Here is an 18,669-nt window from a genome sequence, read left to right on the forward strand (position 1 = left end):
AATGTTTTTTCTATTAATTTCCCGATCGTTCCTATGGCAGCTATATGATATAGTCGTCCGATTTTCATGAAATTTTTACCGAAATTCTGAAATAATATAAAATGGCCGGATCGGACGACTATATCATATAGCTCCCATACAAATGATCGATAAATTTTTTGAAAAAAAATTATAACTTGTCTGTTTTTCAACATTTTTGCACCATTTTATATTGTTTCAGAATTTCGATAAAAATTTCATGAAAATAGGACGACTATATCTTATAGCTGCCATAGGAACGATCGGGAAATTAATAGAAAAGAAATTATAACTTCGTTGTTTTACAACGAATTTTGATCTACTCTGAGATATAAGCTTTTTTTATTTTTTTAGAATTTTGCTATAAATTTCATAAAAATCGGACAACTATATCATATAGCTGCCATAGAAACGATGTAAATAGATGTACAGAAAATGTACAACTGGGAATGTAAAACTGTAACTGTCTAACTGTAAACATAATAAGTATAGGTAAAATGTAATGAAATAATATCTGCAAGGGTATACAAAGTTGTTATTATTATGCGTTTATCACTATTACCGTCTTATGCTATCATTGGTCGCCTTACTTTTAGTTTGAAAATCTTTCTAAAAAGCTACCAACAACTCCCAGTGCAAGTGCTTGTGCAAAGCAAACAACAAGCTGCTAGTTAATCAACGGTTCAGCACAGAGACGTAAGGACCCCTATTGTGGTGCTACATCGGGACAACTCCTGAAATCCCCAGGACCGAAATACCTTATCATTTTTTTGTTTTTTGCAAGATGTTGATACTACTGGCGTGCTGCCGGATTGGTTGCTTGCATGCATACTAAGTGGGTTAAGATCAAAGTTCTTAGTTTTGGCTGTCAACATTAGATGTTATGGTGTACGAATCATTATAATTTGCACAGGGTTAATGCAGTTCAAAGGATGTTCTACAGTGGAGAAAAACTAATGGTAAAAAGAATCTAGTGTTTCTTATTGGTACGTGAAAATTTAGCTGACCCAGCAAGTCAGCACTTTCCACGTCACCACTGATTATGGTTCTACGATTAGATAAAGAGGGTAAGTTAATTCGTAAGAGTCTACTAGAATAAGACGGTAACCTCTGGTTTGCATCCCAGTTTAAACCGCCTAAAGCGAAAAGTATGAAGTTCTACTGAACCGATTCTATGCGTTTACTGTGGACGCTATACTAAGGGCTCCAAACGCAGGATCCATATTCTAAGATAGGACGAACAAGTGAAGTATATAAAGATTATGTTACAAAATCATTGAATTCATTGAAATGAAACCAAGCACACAACTGGCTTTATTCACCAAGCACGAAATATGATCGATAAAGTCGAGTTTAGGATCCAGACGGACACCCAAATCATCAACTATATTAATTTTTTCAGTTTCAGGCTTAGGAACGACACGGGAGAATGTCATTAGCTTGCATTTAGAGCCATTTAAGTTTAATAAGTTCACGCGGCACCATGTTTGAAAATGGTTAAGATCTGTCTGTAAGTCTGACTGGCAAGTAGCGTCGTTAAATTGCACACAGAGTTTGACGTCATCAGCGTACATAAGTACTCTGGAGTTGGTCAAAACTTCGAGCAGATCGTTGATAAATAATGTAAACAATAGGGGACCCAAATGACTCCCTTGCGGGACGCCAGATGTAACTCTAAGAACATTAGATAGTTTATTTTTAAAAAGGACCATTTAGATAACATGAGATCCAATTTAGAAGATCAATCGGAAATCCCATTAAATCGAGTTTCCGAACAAGCAGAGAATGGTTAACAGAGTCAAATGCTTTACTAAAATCAGTATAGATTACATATGTCTGAAAGTTATTTCGGAAGCCCTTTATAATAAAGGAAGTGAGCTCCAAAAGATTGGATGTAATTGATCTTTGCTTAATAAAACCATGTTGACATGGAGAAATAATGGACCTACACATGTGCTGCAGTCTCCAGATGAGGAGTAATGAAATTTTCGAACAGTTTTGGGATGGCCGACAACTTAGAGATTCCTCTGAAATTGTTGGCCTCCAATTTGCTACCTTTTTTGTGGAGAAAAATAACGAATGATTCCTTCCAAATATGGGGCATGTGGAAGGTTTCTAAGGATAAGGTAAACAATTTGAGAAGGGGCTTCGGCACAATTCCTAACCACACAGCCAGGTATTCCGTCGGGACCTGGTAAAAAAAACTAGCTTAAGGGGGTCTTCTCATTGGGCAACTTTTTTTTTTCGATTTTTTTTTTTTGCATTTATTTATAGCTTGGGATGTTGTGTATATTTCCCCAAAAGGATTTTTAGAAATTCGAAATACTTTAGAAGATACAGCCATTTTTGGGAAGCAAGGTCTTCGCTAAATGGGCTTTTTTCAAACTTTAAACGCGTTTATCTTGAAACCACGTTTTTCGAACTGGCGGCCATGATATCTCCAGTTCAACTGAACCGATTTTCATGAAACAAAGTGAAATCGACGCAGAATTGTCACCATTCTCGGGTGACGGAACAGATTTTTTTTAAATTTTTTTTTTATATTTTTTTTTACACTAAACTACAAAACAAAAGCCCGAAATCGAAATTTTTTTTTGAATGGTCGCCATTTTGTTAAAAAAAATGTTTAAAAAAATCTGTTCCGTCACCCGAAAATGACATCTATTCTGATTATAAACGCGTTTTTATTTTTCATTTCGGACGCTCTGGAGACCCTGAATCGTGGCCGCCAGGACGACACCTTTTTTTTTCCACCACCAAGTTTGAAGTCTCATTACTCTTTGAACAACCCTCGTATCGAGGCAAAACCAATTTTTTTATTTACTTTGAACATTTTTTAATACAATAAATAAAAAAAGTTTTTAGTTATTCTTTGCGTTTTCAAATAAGAATTTTTTTAAAAAGGGTCCAAAAAACGGGGTTTGAATGAGAAGACCCCCTTAACACGATGAAGATCTAAAAGAAGAAAACTTTCGTTTAAGGTAGGACTGAAGATTTGGTTCGATTTGGAGATGATGTAAGAATAAGCCTGATTTCTAGAACAGTCCCCATTCTTTCGACCTCAACATTATGCCGTTGGATAATTAAAAGAAAAACAAGAAAATCTAAATTATTTTACATTTCAGGGGAACTTATATTCTTTTATTAAAAGTTGAACTCAGTCTAGAATGCGAGATCACGTCTGTTAAACCTTTGCTCTTTCACCGTTCATTACTTTTCACTCAAACGACAAGTTGTCTAGTTGTCTCTCTATCCCTTATGATTGTGGCAGACGAACAGACCTCACTTAGTGGCTGTCATCTGTCCATGTTTAACTCTCACATCAATACGCGTGGCGCCGGCGCACAATCGAATAATTTAAACTGTATTTGACAATTACTTATAAAATTGATATATGTACTGCATAATGTGCCACGCACACAAATTCGCCAGTTAATAGGGTATCAAAGTGAAAAATTAATTTTTTCCTATGGAAACGAATTTTTAAGAACAAAAGTTTAGTTATTGTTATAAATAATAAAAAAAATATTTTGAACACATAAAATTATTTGTTTATTTTTATATATTTATTTTATTTTTATACCCTTGCAGGGTATTATAATTTCAGTCAGAAGTGAAGGAGACGTTTCCGACCCTATAATGTATATATATTCTTGATCAGCATCAACAGCCGAATCGATTTAGCCATGTCCGTCTGTCCGTCTGTCCGTCTGTCCGTTTTTACGCAAACTAGTCCCTCAGTTTTAAAGCTATCTGAATGAAACTTTGCATATAGTCTTCTATATACTCTCTCTGCTATATATGTCGGAACGGGCCGGATCGGACGACTATATCATATAGCTACCATACACATATTCGATAAATTTTAAGAAAAAAAATTATTGCTTGGTAGTTTTTCAACATTTTTGCATCATTTTTTAGATATATCCAATTTATATTATTTCAGATTTTCTATTTTAGTTTTATGACACCACAACAGAAGGATGTGCAAAAAATCAAATTCAAAACGAACCAGCAAATTGAACAGCTTATCCAAGAAAAGAGTCGTCTGCGACGGGCGTGGCAAACCAATAGATCGCCATGCTCAAAGCAACGTCTTAATGAAGCCACACGCAAACTAAGCCGGGCCCTGAAGCAAGATGCCGAAAAAGCACAATTAAGATATATTGAAAAACTCTTGCCCACCAGCACAAAGCATCCATTATGGAGAGCTCACCCAAATTTAAGCTCACCGGCTGAAACCATCACCCCGATAAGAAAGTCATCTGGTTGCTGGGCCCGCAGCGAGAAAGACAGAGCCGAAACATTTGCCTCACATCTCCAGGGCGTTTTCCAGCCGAACCCTGCTGCAAATCCATTTGAACTACCGCAAATCCACACTGAAACGGATTCTACTCCAGCATCATTTCGTCCGAACGAGATAACGAAGGTCATCCGGGAACTGAAGCCGAAAAAGGCTCCCGGCGATGACCTAATAACTCAAAAAATGATAATTGAACTTCCGAATTGTGCTATTGAGGTCATCTGTAAAATCTTCAATGGGATCATAAGTCTCGGCCATTACCCAACAAAATGGAAAAAATCTATAATTATAATGTTACCGAAACCCAGAAAAGACCACACGATTCCATCATCCTACCGACCAATAAGTCTACTATCATGCTTGTCCAAGTTATTTAAAAAATGCCTACTAAAGCCCATAATTCCTTATCTGGGAGCTCACAACATCATCCCAGCTCATCAATTTGGCTTCAGAGAAAAACATGGAACTATCGAGCAAGCTAACAGAATAACATCAGAAATTCGCACAGCCTTCGAGCATCGAGAATATTGCAGCGCGATATTTCTCGATGTTTCTCAAGCATTCGATCGCGTCTGGCTCAACGGCCTCATGCACAAAATAAAAACACTTTTGCCGGTATACACACACAAATTACTTGAGTCGTATCTCTACAACAGAGTCTTCGCAGTGAGGTGCAACGCAACAACATCCGGGACCTATTCAATCGAAGCTGGAGTCCCACAAGGAAGCGCACTTGTGCCTACCCTATTTGTCCTATACACAGCGGATATCCCCACAAGCCACCAGCTAACATTATCCACTTTCGCTGATGACACTGCGATCCTCAGCCGTTCCAGATGCCCAGTCCGTGCAACAGCCCAGCTCGCCAACCACCTCAAGGTAGTCGAGAAGTGGCTATCTGACTGGCGTATCAAAATAAATGAACAAAAGTGAACGTTCACTCTCAACAGACAAACATGCCCGCCGCTCTACCTGAACAGCACACTGATCCCCGAAGTCAACGTGGTAACGTACCTGGGCGTCCAATTGGACAGACGCCTAACATGGCGAAGACACATTGAATGCAAGAAAATTCATCTAAAACTAAAAGCCAACAGCCTCTACTGGCTCATAAACTCCCGATCGCCCCTGTGTCTGGACTACAAAGTCCTGCTCTACAACTCCACACTAAAGCCAATATGAACGTACAACAATATGAAGCACCAATCTAGACATCATACAGCGCGCCCAATCAGAAATCCTGAGAACTATCACTGGGACACCATGGTATATTCGCAACGAAAACATCCACAGGGATCTCGGCATTCCTACAGTTAAGAACGAAATAGAAAAACAAAAAGCGTCCTACAAGGAAAAACTCTCTGCCCATCCAAATCCTCTAGCAAGGGACTTGATACGGGTTTCCAGAAGAAGCCGTCTAATACGTAACGGCCTTCCAACCCAGTCATAATTAGTCAGGGCCATTTACCCTGTACCAGTCTCATGACTGTTAGTTAGGTAGTATTGTAAGATTTTATACACTTATTGTTAGTCTCATAAATGAGAAAATTTAATAAATAAAAGCAAAGCATTAAAAAAAAAAAAAAAAAAAATTATGAAAGTTGGACGATTATATCTTATAGCTGCCATAGGAACGATAGGGAAAGTAATAGAAAAAATTATTACTTCCTTGTTTTTCAACGCATTTTCATCTACTTTGAGACATGAGCTTTTAGTATTATTTCAGAATTTTGGTAAAAATAATTTGAAAATCGGACAACTATATCATATAGCTGTAGAGAAAATGTAAAGCTGGGAATGTATAACTGTAACTGTCAAACTGTAAACATAATAAGTATAGGTAAAATCTTATGAAACTGTGTTTAGTGTCTGTTTTCGGCATTATAATTTATAATATAAATATGAAAACCAATCTGCAAGGGTATACAAACTTCGGCGTGCCGAAGTTAGCTTCCTTTCTGGTTTTTTTTGTTCATTTTGACTACTTCTTACTAAATATATGCTTATATTTGGGGAATTTCTAATAAACTAAGCATTTTTGAACTATATATAATTATTTGATTCTATTTCTTTTCGAGACTTTACATGGAATAAACGGGCCAGATGATGCAGCCAACTTGTTGAATAGGTCCTCATTTGCAGTTGCAGTTTGTGTACTTTTTGGTATTTTTTGGTATGTTTTACCCTGAGTTGTTTTGGTTTTTTGCTTCACATTTCCAGAGTCGCAGCTGGACGCAGCCGATGAAAACTGATTCTGATTCAGGAATATATAGTTATACTGTAGTGTTCTAGAAAAGGGTGAAAATGGACACTCTGCTGGTACCGATTTACCTGTACTAGCGCCACTTAAACTACCCTTTTTTTAATTTGGATAGAGTTAATGAATAAACATGTCTTAAACAAAAAAAAAAATCATGACCATTGGGTATGCAGTTTTTGTGTAATATTACGAGAATAGTCGACTTTCAGGTTTACCTATTCTTCAACAATTTTAACTTTGAATGCTCATATCTTCCACAAAAAAAATTTGTTATTACATTTTTGGAATCTTTGGAAACTTGCCTTCGGATATGTTTGGTAAAAAACGGTTTTGCGATCATGAATTTTTCTAGTTTTGCAACGGATTTTGTTCGAGAAGCACTAATGTGCGGAGACACATGCTAATCTACAATCTATACAATGCAATTTGCATTAGATAAAAGTGTCGAGTCATTGTAGCGCCTGTTTCAATTGGGAATGCACATACTGTGGACAAAACAAACATTCTATGCCACACATTATATTGGGCCAATAAACTATCTGTGACACTGCCATCCTGGAAAAACACACGTCCTCTTGTGCTTAGTTTTTCTATTTTTTTCCCAAAAGTATAATTAATTTTTTTAATCCAATATAATTAAATTAATATTTACTTAGATACATCTATTGACATTAGCTGGACATTTTTCGTAGTTTATCAAATCTCTCACTGGTGTAATTTCTTTAAAACATTTTGATATTATTTTCTTTTTTTTTTTTTATTTTTTGTATATTACATTTTTTTCTCTAAACCCATAACTGTTTATAATTTCGTTGCATTACATTCACCGTAATGTAATCCATTATTCAATAAATTCAGTTTGGATCACACATATTGACAGAAAATCAATATATTCTTTTAGCTATGCTACTCAAATTTTAATATCAATAATTTTAAATGCACTCTCGGAGTAAATCATAATGCCAATAAACATTGGCATAAGTCCATCTATTACCAATAAACTTAATTTACTTTTGCAACACTTAAACACAAGGGTTAAGTCCTTCTACAACCCATTAAGGGGGGGGTAAGGTTAATTCGGTGCAAAAATGCCCACTTTTCTATAAAATGTTGTGGCGAAACGGCTAAAGTTAGCTTAACGAATTAAATACCATATAATAACACAACATTTGAACAGTTTTTGATAAATTTTGTATTGAAAAATATTTAGAGGTAGAGGAGTTACAGGGAATCTCCCGAGTCGCCTCCAAAAAAAGTTGTTTTGCGGTGTACATCCTAACAGCCCACAGGATCATCCGATCTAAAAAGAGTATACCTCATTCGTTAAAGGATAAGTGTCCCGAGGTATTCAGGAAGCGTTTTTGTTTTTTTTAGTTTTTTGTGATTTTTTAGGAAATTTGAAAGTCAAAAACCCGATTTTTGACTAAAAAAAAGACGTTATTTCTTAATTTAAAAATATATAAAAATTAAAAATTAAAAAAAGGCCGACGTGAATAGCTTAGGAATTAGTTAAAGAATGTGTGTGCCAAATTTCAAATCGATCGGTCCAGAAGTTTTTCTGTAATCGTGTACACCGATTTGAAAAATTGAATTTTTCAGGAGAGCGCTTTAAACTTTGTGATTCTCATGCATTTAACACCAACCGACCTTCGTTCAACTCTGCATAACTTCGTCAATTTTACCATGATCGATGTAAAACTTGGACACACTATTCTTAAGATATTAGGTCTTAAAAATAAAAAATAAAAAAAAAATTACGAAAAAAAAAATTAAATACCTTACCCCCCCCTTAACTTAAAACCTATGGTGTAAGTCCTTCTGCAATCCATTAACATAAAACCTATGGTGCCCTTCCTTCTACAACCAGATAACATACACATTCTGGCACAAGTCCTTCTGCAACAATTTATATCAACAAAATTGATGCTTGTCTTCTTGCATCCAAATCTACTAAACAAACATTACATATTTTCAATCTTCAATTCCTTAAGTTCCGGGGATGGGTCTCATATTTTTTAACTTTACAATGCAACACAAGTTGCACATTGCCAAAATCATCCTGCCATTACCGGTTACCCGAGTCCACGGCGGTCATTTGGCAAACCAATAATATTGATCAATCTTGCTGAGTCTTTTTCCAACCGAAATGCATAACGGATTCATTACCTTGATTAGTTACCGACCGACGAAATGTAAGGGACCCTACAGACAGACAATAATACGTTTAATTTCATTATATTTTTCGACACCGTACCCCTTTTCTTAACTCAATTCAATTTCAATTTTGAGTTCTATTCTGAATCCTGACGTTGATCAGTTAGTCATTAGAAATTTCTGCTAAGTTGACATGTTTCTCTGACACTTTATTTTTAATAACTGGATTTGAAATCATTCCACGTGCACCAAGTATTAGAATAGACTACAAACTGTCACCCAAGCAAATAATGCAAACAATTTAAACTATTACGCCAGCCATTGTTTCCAATTCATAAGAATGGTATTTAAACTCCGCGGGGTATATATGTAGTTTTACTAAAATACTTCACATCATAAGGATCCCCATTGATTAAGTGTATTGCACCATATCCACAAGAGCACGCTTCTGTAAGTAATCGGATGTAGGTAATATATCGGATGTTCTGAATCAACATATAACGATTACAACTTCACTTGTAATAGTGAAAACATTCGATCTAATTTCTTGCAAATCGACATTCCACTTAAATGTACTTCAGCTTGAAGTTAGTGAATATATCGAATGGCAAAAATCCTCCATCTGAACCCTCCCCGAGGGTGCCGGCTGGGCAATGGGCACTGTATTAGCCCGGACACGGGTAATGCATCGCTGCTTGCCCCGTCAGCGATAATACAGTGTCTAGCAAAGGCCACGGTTCAACTCCTTCTGCCCTAAAAAGCCTAAGGAAGTAAGCCGTTAGCCATGGCTGGATGTGCCTGGCGGAAGGCATAAAACGCAAGTGGGCGGTACCCCCCATAAAAGATACCATTCTGGCAGGTTCAAATGATGAAACCAATAAGGTGGAATAAGGACCTTTCACTCCGACGCAACAAACTTAAAGAATTCTTCAAAATCGCCAAGCAGGCGAAAGATGATATCATCAATGAGGAATACAAAGCCCTACTAAGGGACTACAAGAAGGAAATACGCAAGGCGCATAGAAACTCATGGAGAAACTTCTGCTCCAATATAGAGACTGCTCCGGAAACGGCTAAACTCCGGAAGCTGCTATCGAAGCAGCCAACCATACAGAGTCAGATCAAACGCGACGACGGACAGTGAACTGAGGGCATCCAAGAGGCCCTAACAGCAATAATGCATGCGCATTTCCCAGGATGCACTGAGGTACCCGATGCAAATAAGCACCAGGACCTAGCAACTGGAGAATAGCATCTCCCAAAAGATCTAATATCCTCTAGTAGAATCAACTGGGCTATAGACTCCTTTGCGAGGATAAAAGCACCAGGACTAGATGGAATATTCCCAGCCATGTTGCAGGCGACCAAGGAAGTGATCACCCCATGGCTCTCCGCAATATATACAGCTTGTTTAAGCACAGGCTATATCCCTATCCAATGGAGAACCTCTCGGATTGTCTTCCTGCCCAAAGCAGGAAAGTGCAGCCACGTGAGCCCTAAGGATTACAGACCGATAAGCCTCACCTCATTTCTACTTAAAACTCTGGAAAAGCTGCTGGAGCTATACATCAGGAACGATGTAGGGAGACAACTGTCGACCAACCAGCATGCCTACACGAAGGGGAAATCAGTGGAGACGGCACTACATTCGTTGGTAGCCACCATTGAGAGAGCCCTAAACAATAAGGAGTATGCACTTGGAGTGTTCGTGGACATATCCGGGGCATTCAACAACGTTAGCACGGACGCAATAATGGATCGCCTAGAAGCTACCAACTCGTCCGCTATCAACTTGTGGATAAGAAATCTTTTAAGTTGCCGGCGGGTACAATCAGATTGGGGCACCGCTTCCACGGTGAGAGGAGCACACAGAGGCACGCTACAAGGTGGGGTTCTGTCGCCCCTCCTATGGAATCTGGTGGTAGACGACCTAATCAAGAGATTCGAGAGGAGAGCACCAAAGATAACAGCTTATGCGGATGACATAAGCATAATTATCACGGGAGTCTGTCCATCGACCCTCAGCTCGATCATGGAAACAACACTCAGGGAGATATGACAGTGGGCGGAGAAGGTAGGACTCAATATCAATGAGGATAAGACGGACCTTATTCTCTTCACCAAGAGATACAAGGTGCCGCAATGGATCCCCCCGAAAATTAACAAAACCAGGCTGACCCCGAAAACACAAGTCAAATACCTCGGCATTGTACTTGAGAGCAAGCTGATGTGGAAGGCCAATGTAGTAGAGAGGGTAAAAAAGACCACCATAGCGCTATATGCATCCAAGCATCTCTTAGCAGCACATGGGGCTTCTCACCCGCTCTAATGCATTGGGTCTACATATAGGTGGTGCGTCCGACTCTGCTGTATGGAGTCTTAGTGTGGTGGCAAGCCATGGAGAAGAAAACGTATAATAACCTTATGGAGCGAACCCAGCAGCAGGCAATGCTCTGCATATCAGGGGCGCTGAGGTCAACCCCTACCAAAGCACTCGAAACCATAATTGGTATATATTCCTAGATATCCAAGCGCACCTGATAGCAGGAAAGGCGGCACAACGTCTGGTTGGATCAGGAAACTGGTCGCTACAAGGATTCGGGCACAGATTAATTGGTCGAGACATGAGCAGTACATCTGACTACATGATACCCAGAACGTGCCCGGATGTAAACACAACAGTATTCATGGGACCAAATGAATGGAAGTCAGGCCAGGACTCTGCTCAACACCTCAATATATACACCGACGGCTCCAAGATGGAAGGAGGAGTTGGAGCGGGCATATACTGTTCAGACCCTGAAATGAGGCTGTCGTATAAGCTACCAAGCTACTGCAGTATATTCCAGGCGGAAGTATTCGCCATCAGGAAAGCAGCAGAGCTTGCGCAGAGCATAAACCGTTTGGACGTAGACAGTCAAGCGGCGATAAGATCAATCATCAGCGGTCAATTCCAAAAATGTACTGGCAAGCAGGGAGTCACTAGATAGACTGAGTACGACTAAGTCAGTGAGGATCGACTGGGTTCCCAGCCACCAAGGCATAGACGGTAACGAGACCGCGGACGAACTTGCAAAGGAAGGCGTCAGACTGGCGAGCGAAAGAGCAGAAAACGTCCCTGTCTCCCTAAGAACGCTCCAAAGCGAGCTAGAGAGACGGACTGACGCAAGCGCAAAAAGCAGGTGGAGGAGTAATTCCGCAACCTGCAGAATATAAAAAAACATGTGCAAAGAGCACAACGAGAAACTCACTCACTACGTGCTGCATCTTCCGCGGAAGGACTGCAGAATGTTAGTGGGTATTCTAATAGGTCACTGCCTGTTTGCTCCACATGCAGTCAAGCTGGGTATTACCGACAACGCCAAATGCCGGATATGTGATGAATCCGAGGCAACCGAAACCTTGGAGCATCTCATTTGCAAATGTCCGGGCCTAACGAGGGCAAGAATGAAATATGGAGAGAGAATGGAGAGCTCCAGTTCTGGCATCGCTAGGAGATGCCTCCAGGAGGAAGCCAGGCGGACTCCTTGCGTTTGCGAAAAACACCTTGATATTCAAGGATCTCGAAAACCGCATAAATAGTCTCTAGGTCCATCCAGGAAATTTCCCGGGATAGCTAGGGCCATATTGGCCTATGTGTGGCCCCTCGAGGGCCAGAATTAACTTTCATCGGCTGCGTCGAGCTGCGTGCGACGTAAGCCCATGCCCAAAAAAGGAACCCCTCTGGCGACCGTTCTGCAGGACGTAAAAATCGACTAAAACAAAAAATTCAAAAATGATTCAAAAATGAAAAAAAAAAAAAAAAATCATGCAAAACTAGATTACGGTACTACACTGCGAGTTAATTCTATTAAAGTTTTTAGTATTGGAGGGTTATCACTACGAATAATAATATCAGAGAGGCGGTTGTAATCCGAACATAAAACCCTAAAGGGTTCATATACTTCAAACTCCCGCCTACAGCGATTTGTTACTAATGGGATATGGGTTCTAGATGTTAGTCGAGGAACGTGGAAATTGAGCTGCCCTAAAAGATAGGGGCTCTCAACATCACCGGGCGAAAAGTAAAAAGTTCTTTTGTACAGATTCAATAAGGTTAATATGGACTCTGCATTAAGGACTCCAGACGCATGAACCATACTCCAATACAGGGCGTACTAACAAAGTAAAAAGGGTCTTCGTTATACATATAAGGGGAATCGAACTCCTTTGACCACCTCTTAATAAAACCGATCATGCCTCTGGCTTAATTAAGGGGGTATCCTGAATTACAAGGACAAAAAAAAACGATAGATAAACTATCTAAGAATATACCACAAAAATTTCAGAAGCCAATTCGAAGTATTTTCGAAGATAGAGATGAAAGCAAAGGAGCGCCGAGCAGGTTTGCGAGCGCTTGGGTGAACTTTGAAGCGCGTTTTCTCCACTTTTCATTTTTACGATTCTTTCGAATTGGCGGGAAAGATAACAAAAAAACTTATTGACCGATTGAAACGAATAAAGGCTTATTCTCTTTAGAATTAAATTCTCTTCTAGTTGATCTAAACCGGTTGTTGAAAACCGCTTTTTTATATTTTTTACAGCATGTTAAAGTCAATATTTTATCCCGAAAAATACATTTTTTTTAAACCTGAATAAAAGTTCCGATTTCACGATTTTCTCCGGTTTCTCTTAGTTCAACTAGAAAATGCACTTATAAAAATTGAAAATTTTTTTGAATTTTTTGTTTCAGACAAGAATTACGAGCTGCACATTTCCCGCCAATTAGGGACTGCTGTGACGAGGCGCTTCAGTGAACTACTTATAAGTCCGCCATTTTGAAATATATTTTTTTTTAATTTATTTAAGCACTTTAAATATGTATAAAAATATACCAAAACCTGCAAGAAGCTTGGTCGTTTCTTTACCTTCCAAAAAAAATCGCGAAAAACAACTAATTTTTGGCCTCCTAATTCAGGATACCCCCTTAAGGGGGTCTTCTCATTGGGCAACTTTTTTTCGATTTTTTTTTGTTGCATTTATTTATTAGCTTGGGATGTTGTGTATATGTCCCCAAAAGGATTTTCGAAATACTTTAGAAGATACAGCCTTTTTTGTGAAGCAAGGTCTTCGCAAAATGAGCTTTTTTCAAACTTCAAACGCGTTTATCTCGAAACCACGTTTTTCGAACTGGCGGCCATGATATCTCCAGTTCAACTGAACCGATTTTCATGAAACAAAATGGAAATTTCTGTTCCGGCACCCGAAAATGACATCTATTCTGATTATAACCCCGTTTTTTTTTTTCATTTCGGACGCTCTGGAGACCCTGAATCGTGGCCGCCAGGACGAAACCTTTTTTTTCCACTACCAAGTTTGAAGTCTTATTACTCTTTGAACAACCCTCGTATCGAGGCAAAAACAATTTTTTTATTTACTTTGAACCTTTTTTAACACAACAAATAAATAAATAAAAAAGTTTTCAATTATTCTTTGCGTTTTCAAATAGGAATTTTTTTAAAAGGTGTCAAAACAACGGGTTTTGAATGAGAAGACCCCCTTAACTATGCCCGAAATATGTTCAGAGAAGAGTTATTCTTTTCAAAGCGCAATCATAAGTGGCAAACTGGGGAGTGACACGTGAAAATGTCATCAGCTTGCATTCGGAGCTATTGAGTTGTAATAAATTAGCACGAAATCATGCTTGAAAGTTGTTAAGATCCGATTGCAAGTCTGACTGGCAAGAGCTGTCTTTATACTGCAAGCATAGTTTAACGTCATCAGCGTACATAAGTACTCTAGAGTTCGTTAGAACAAGCGGGAGGTCATTGATAAACAATGTAAATAGCAGCGGGCCGAGGTGGCTACCTTGTGGGGCGCCAGAAGTGACTCTCAGGAATTTGGATAGAGCATTTTTAAACAGAACCTTTTGAGTTCTGTCACTCAAATAACTCAAAATCCATTTAAGAAGATCGACAGGAAACCCGATTAAGTCAAGCTTCCTTACAAGAAGAGAGTGATTAATAGGGTTGTCGAAATATTTAAAAATATCGTATCGATGATTTTTTTTTTTTTTTTTAAATATCAAAATGATATTTGATATATCAAAAAAAAATATCGATATATCAAATATTTTTGATATTTTTGTTTTATTATTATTTTTTTTTAATTTCAATAACCACTAAACATTAACTCACATACGATCTTAAATTATATTTTTAGATTTTTATTTTATATTTATTAATAAATGAAAGAAAACTATATTTATTTTTACTTTCTTTTGCTTTTATTTATATTAAAATCAAATCAGAACAAAAATTTATCTTATAGAAAGATAATAAAAACATGCTTAAATAATAATAAAGCAAACGTTTTCATTATACCCTTGCAGGGTATTATAATTTCAGTCAGAAGTTTTCCAACGCAAGAAAGGAGACCTTTCCGACCCTATAAAGTATATATATTCTTGATCAGCATCAACAGCCGAGTCGATCGAGCAATGTCCGTCTGTCCGTCCGTCTGTCCGTTTCTACGCAAACTAGTCCCTCAGTTTAAAAGCTATCTGAATGAAACTCCGCATAAAGTCTTCTATATACTCGAAACGGGCCGGATCGGACGACTATATCATATAGCTGCCATACAAATGTTCGATAAATTTTTAGAAAAAAAATTCGAACCTGACTGTTTTTCAACATTTTTGCATCATTTTTTAAATATGTCCATTTTATAATATTTCAGAATTTTGGTATGTTTTATGAAAACAACTTCGTTGTTTTTCAACGTTTTTTCATCTACTCTGAGATATAGGCTTATTTTATTATTTCAGAATTTTGGTATACATTTTATGAAAATCGGACAACTGCCATATATCTGCCATAGAAACGATCAGTAGACGTAGAGAAAATGTAAAGCTGGGAATGCAAAACTGTAACTGTCAAACAGTAAACATAATAAGTGTAGGTAAAATGTAATGAACTATACAAACTTCGGCGTGCCGAAGTTAGCTTCCTTTCTTGTTTTAGGTTCAGTTTCATTTTTTCCGCCGAACTAAGGCTTTAACAGTATCTTATATGAAAGATAACAAAAACATGTTTTCTTTCCTTGTCCCGATAAAAAGTGTAACCGCCTTAAACATCAAAAAATATCTCAAAAAAATATCGATAAAATATGATAATTTTTCAAAAAAAATATCACGATAAAAATATTTATTTTTTCGCATTGATATTTTGATATATTTTCGACATCCTCGACTTGGCTGATATAAATAAATAATATTAAATATTTTTTATATACAAACTCCACCTCCGAAGTAAAATAATATGTAAGTAGCTGAGCGCCAACGATAGCTAAAGGTCTGCAAATAAATAAACACACAAACACCTCAAGTGCGTACAATTTCCTATGTCCAGCAATAGGTATTTTATGAAAATATAAAGTGACTCGGTTTTTGTTTAAAAATTTTGGATTTTTTTGAGTGCGTGACAAAAAAAAAAAATAAATTTAGTAACTCAAGTTACTGGCATTTTTATTTGAATAAATAATGCAAATAATTAAATTAAAAAATATTCCATATTGTTGGTGTTGATTTGATTTTCGATTTTTGATATGTTTGGAGTGCAAGATAAAATTTAAAAAATCAAATAACTCATAACGCACACTGGTGCCAAAGCAATCAATTTTGATATGAATAAATATAATAGAGAAATAAATCATACAGCATTTTATATGCTTAGTGTTGGTTTCTATATACATACAAAGGTTGCCTTCACTTTTTTCCTTGTTCTTTTTTACAAGTTGATCCACTGTGCCTGCGCTTGTATTAAATTTTGTACCAAATTAAACCAGTGTCTCTGTGCTAATACAGTCAGTCGACTTGACCAATACCTGTTTCTTGCTCCCCGATCGCTCCGTATTTTGATTCTGCACCGGAATAAGGAACATAGACCAACCAGATATGGACGCGGATATGGTTCAAACGATTGTCGCAAATGCTGTCTGCAGCGCTCTTGCCGCCCAGGATGAGAGTTTAAGAAGCGGCTTTGCCTCAGAGTTAGAATCCGTTAGAACGCAGGTTAGCGCGCTTTCGGTGCTAGCGCCGAAGGTTGAGGTTTATAAAAGGGCAGTACCGAACCCTGAAATAAAATGCGATGTCAAATTAGACATTGTAAAATCTCTGCCAACATTTAATGAAAGCCACGACAAATACTATTATTATGGAGGCAGTCTGCATCAGATGCATATTTAAAAAACAAAATTTACGGTCCCGCTCAGACACTCCTCACGTCCCACCACATCATATTAAATTTCGATGCAATTCTAGCCAGGCTAGATCCCACTTACGTGGACAAAACGTCCCTAAGAGTGCTACGCCAAAATTTGAAAATGGTTCGGCAAGGAGATGCCGACCTTATAGCATACTATGACGAGGTCGAAAGAAAACTCCCGCTCGTCACCAACAAGATAGTTATGTCACATAATACGGACACAGCAACCATTCTGAATAAGGAGGTTTGGGACGACGCCCCTCATGCATCCATTGCAGGGCTTAAAAGACCACTTAAATCATTGGTGCTGCCAGCACAACCCAAAGACCTTCCGTCAGCACTAGCGCTAGCGCGGGAGGCTGAGAACAGCATTGAAAGAAGTGCGTTCGCGGCATCCTACCCAGAAGCCATAGAAGACAAGTCCCATTTCAACGAGGGCAATAGACGCAATAGTAAGGGCCAGGGAAAGCAATAGAAAGGGAGGATAAAAATCCGCACTTCATTGCTAAGCAGGGCCAAGGCAAGCATAATAAGGACAACCTCTGGCCGAAGCGCAGGGATCTTGAAACCATAGGCCAGAATGGAGGTAGACCCCTCGACGGCCAAATTCAGACAGAAAACAAGCTGGGGGAAGCTACAAAGTAATAACAATTACAAAAGGCAGAACTCGTCTCAGTGTCAAATCGGATTAAAGACGCCAACGCGTTAATAATATAGCCAAACCCCAACAGGAGGAGGCAGGTTACGCCGCCACAGCTGAGGCTGAAGTTGGCAACATTGAGGAAGACAGTGACACTGTCGGGAGCGCTCCCGACTGCCGTTCGTCGAGCCAAACGCCGGTCGAGACTTCACTGTGAGCTCTATACACGGATGACATAGTGGTACCAAGTTCGGCGAAAGCCGAATTCAAAAAAATTATTCTGAAAAGAATGAAGGTGTTTTTGACCTCTGACAAAGCACTTACCTTTAACACCTCGGTCATCGCTACTATTCGAACTATGAGTTAGGAACCCGTCTACAGCAGCAGATTTTGTTAACAAAGAAATCAAGGAACTGCCTAATAACGGTATAATTAGGCCGTCCAGATCTCCATACAACAGACTTGCTTAGGTGGTTGACAAAAAAGGGTCTGACGATAATGGCATCAGGAAGAACCGATTAGTAATAGACTTCAAAAAGCTGAACGAGCGAACAGTCGCCGATCGCTATCCCATGACAAGTATACCATTTATGGCGAAATTGCCCAAAATGCTGTAGAAAGGTGGATACGTTTTAAAAGACATATTCAAATTGGATGGAAGGTTATATGCGCTTTAATTTAACTTAAGAAGAAGCCAACGTTGGACGTCCAAAAATGACATTCAATACAAAAGGTAGAAGAGCTTTTTCTTATTGAATAACTTTTATATTTATAATGCTATATGGAGCAAATGTGCAGGACACATTTGAAATAGGACATTCATCCTGTAATTGCTTTAATTTTTAGTTTTTTTTTTTTCCAATTTCTGTGGGTGGAGGGAGGCGTTAACACGCCCACTTTTCTAAAATACCTTTCTAAAGTCATAACTATCATTATAAAAGAAACTTGAAGTAAAAAATCTTGGTAATTTCAAAAATTTTAATTTTTGCCACGGAAACGGGTTAAATTCAACATAGTGGGAAACCAAACGGGATCATGGAAGCCAATATAT

The 18,669-nt window shown here is 38.3% G+C and overlaps 1 protein-coding gene across 6 annotated transcripts in view; it reads right to left on the reverse strand.

Moving 5' to 3' along the window:
- Positions 1-18,669, reverse strand: part of conu (Rho GTPase-activating protein conundrum) — a 115,593-nt gene that overhangs the window by 77,897 nt on the left and 19,027 nt on the right. For 4 of the 6 annotated variants that reach the window (XR_005990787.2, XM_070283736.1, XM_070283738.1 and 1 more), the window contains exon 3: positions 16,599-16,846. The exons of the other annotated variants lie outside the window; for them this stretch is intronic. Coding sequence is in view for 1 of the 4 variants with exons in the window: in XM_070283738.1 (XP_070139839.1) it covers positions 16,599-16,655 (57 nt within the window). In the remaining 3 variants the exon portion in view is untranslated. The remainder of the gene's footprint in view (positions 1-16,598; positions 16,847-18,669) is intronic. 6 annotated transcript variants of the gene reach the window in all.

Source organism: Drosophila kikkawai, chromosome 2R, assembly GCF_030179895.1.
Source record: "Drosophila kikkawai strain 14028-0561.14 chromosome 2R, DkikHiC1v2, whole genome shotgun sequence".
NCBI classification, from domain to species: domain Eukaryota; kingdom Metazoa; phylum Arthropoda; class Insecta; order Diptera; family Drosophilidae; genus Drosophila; species Drosophila kikkawai.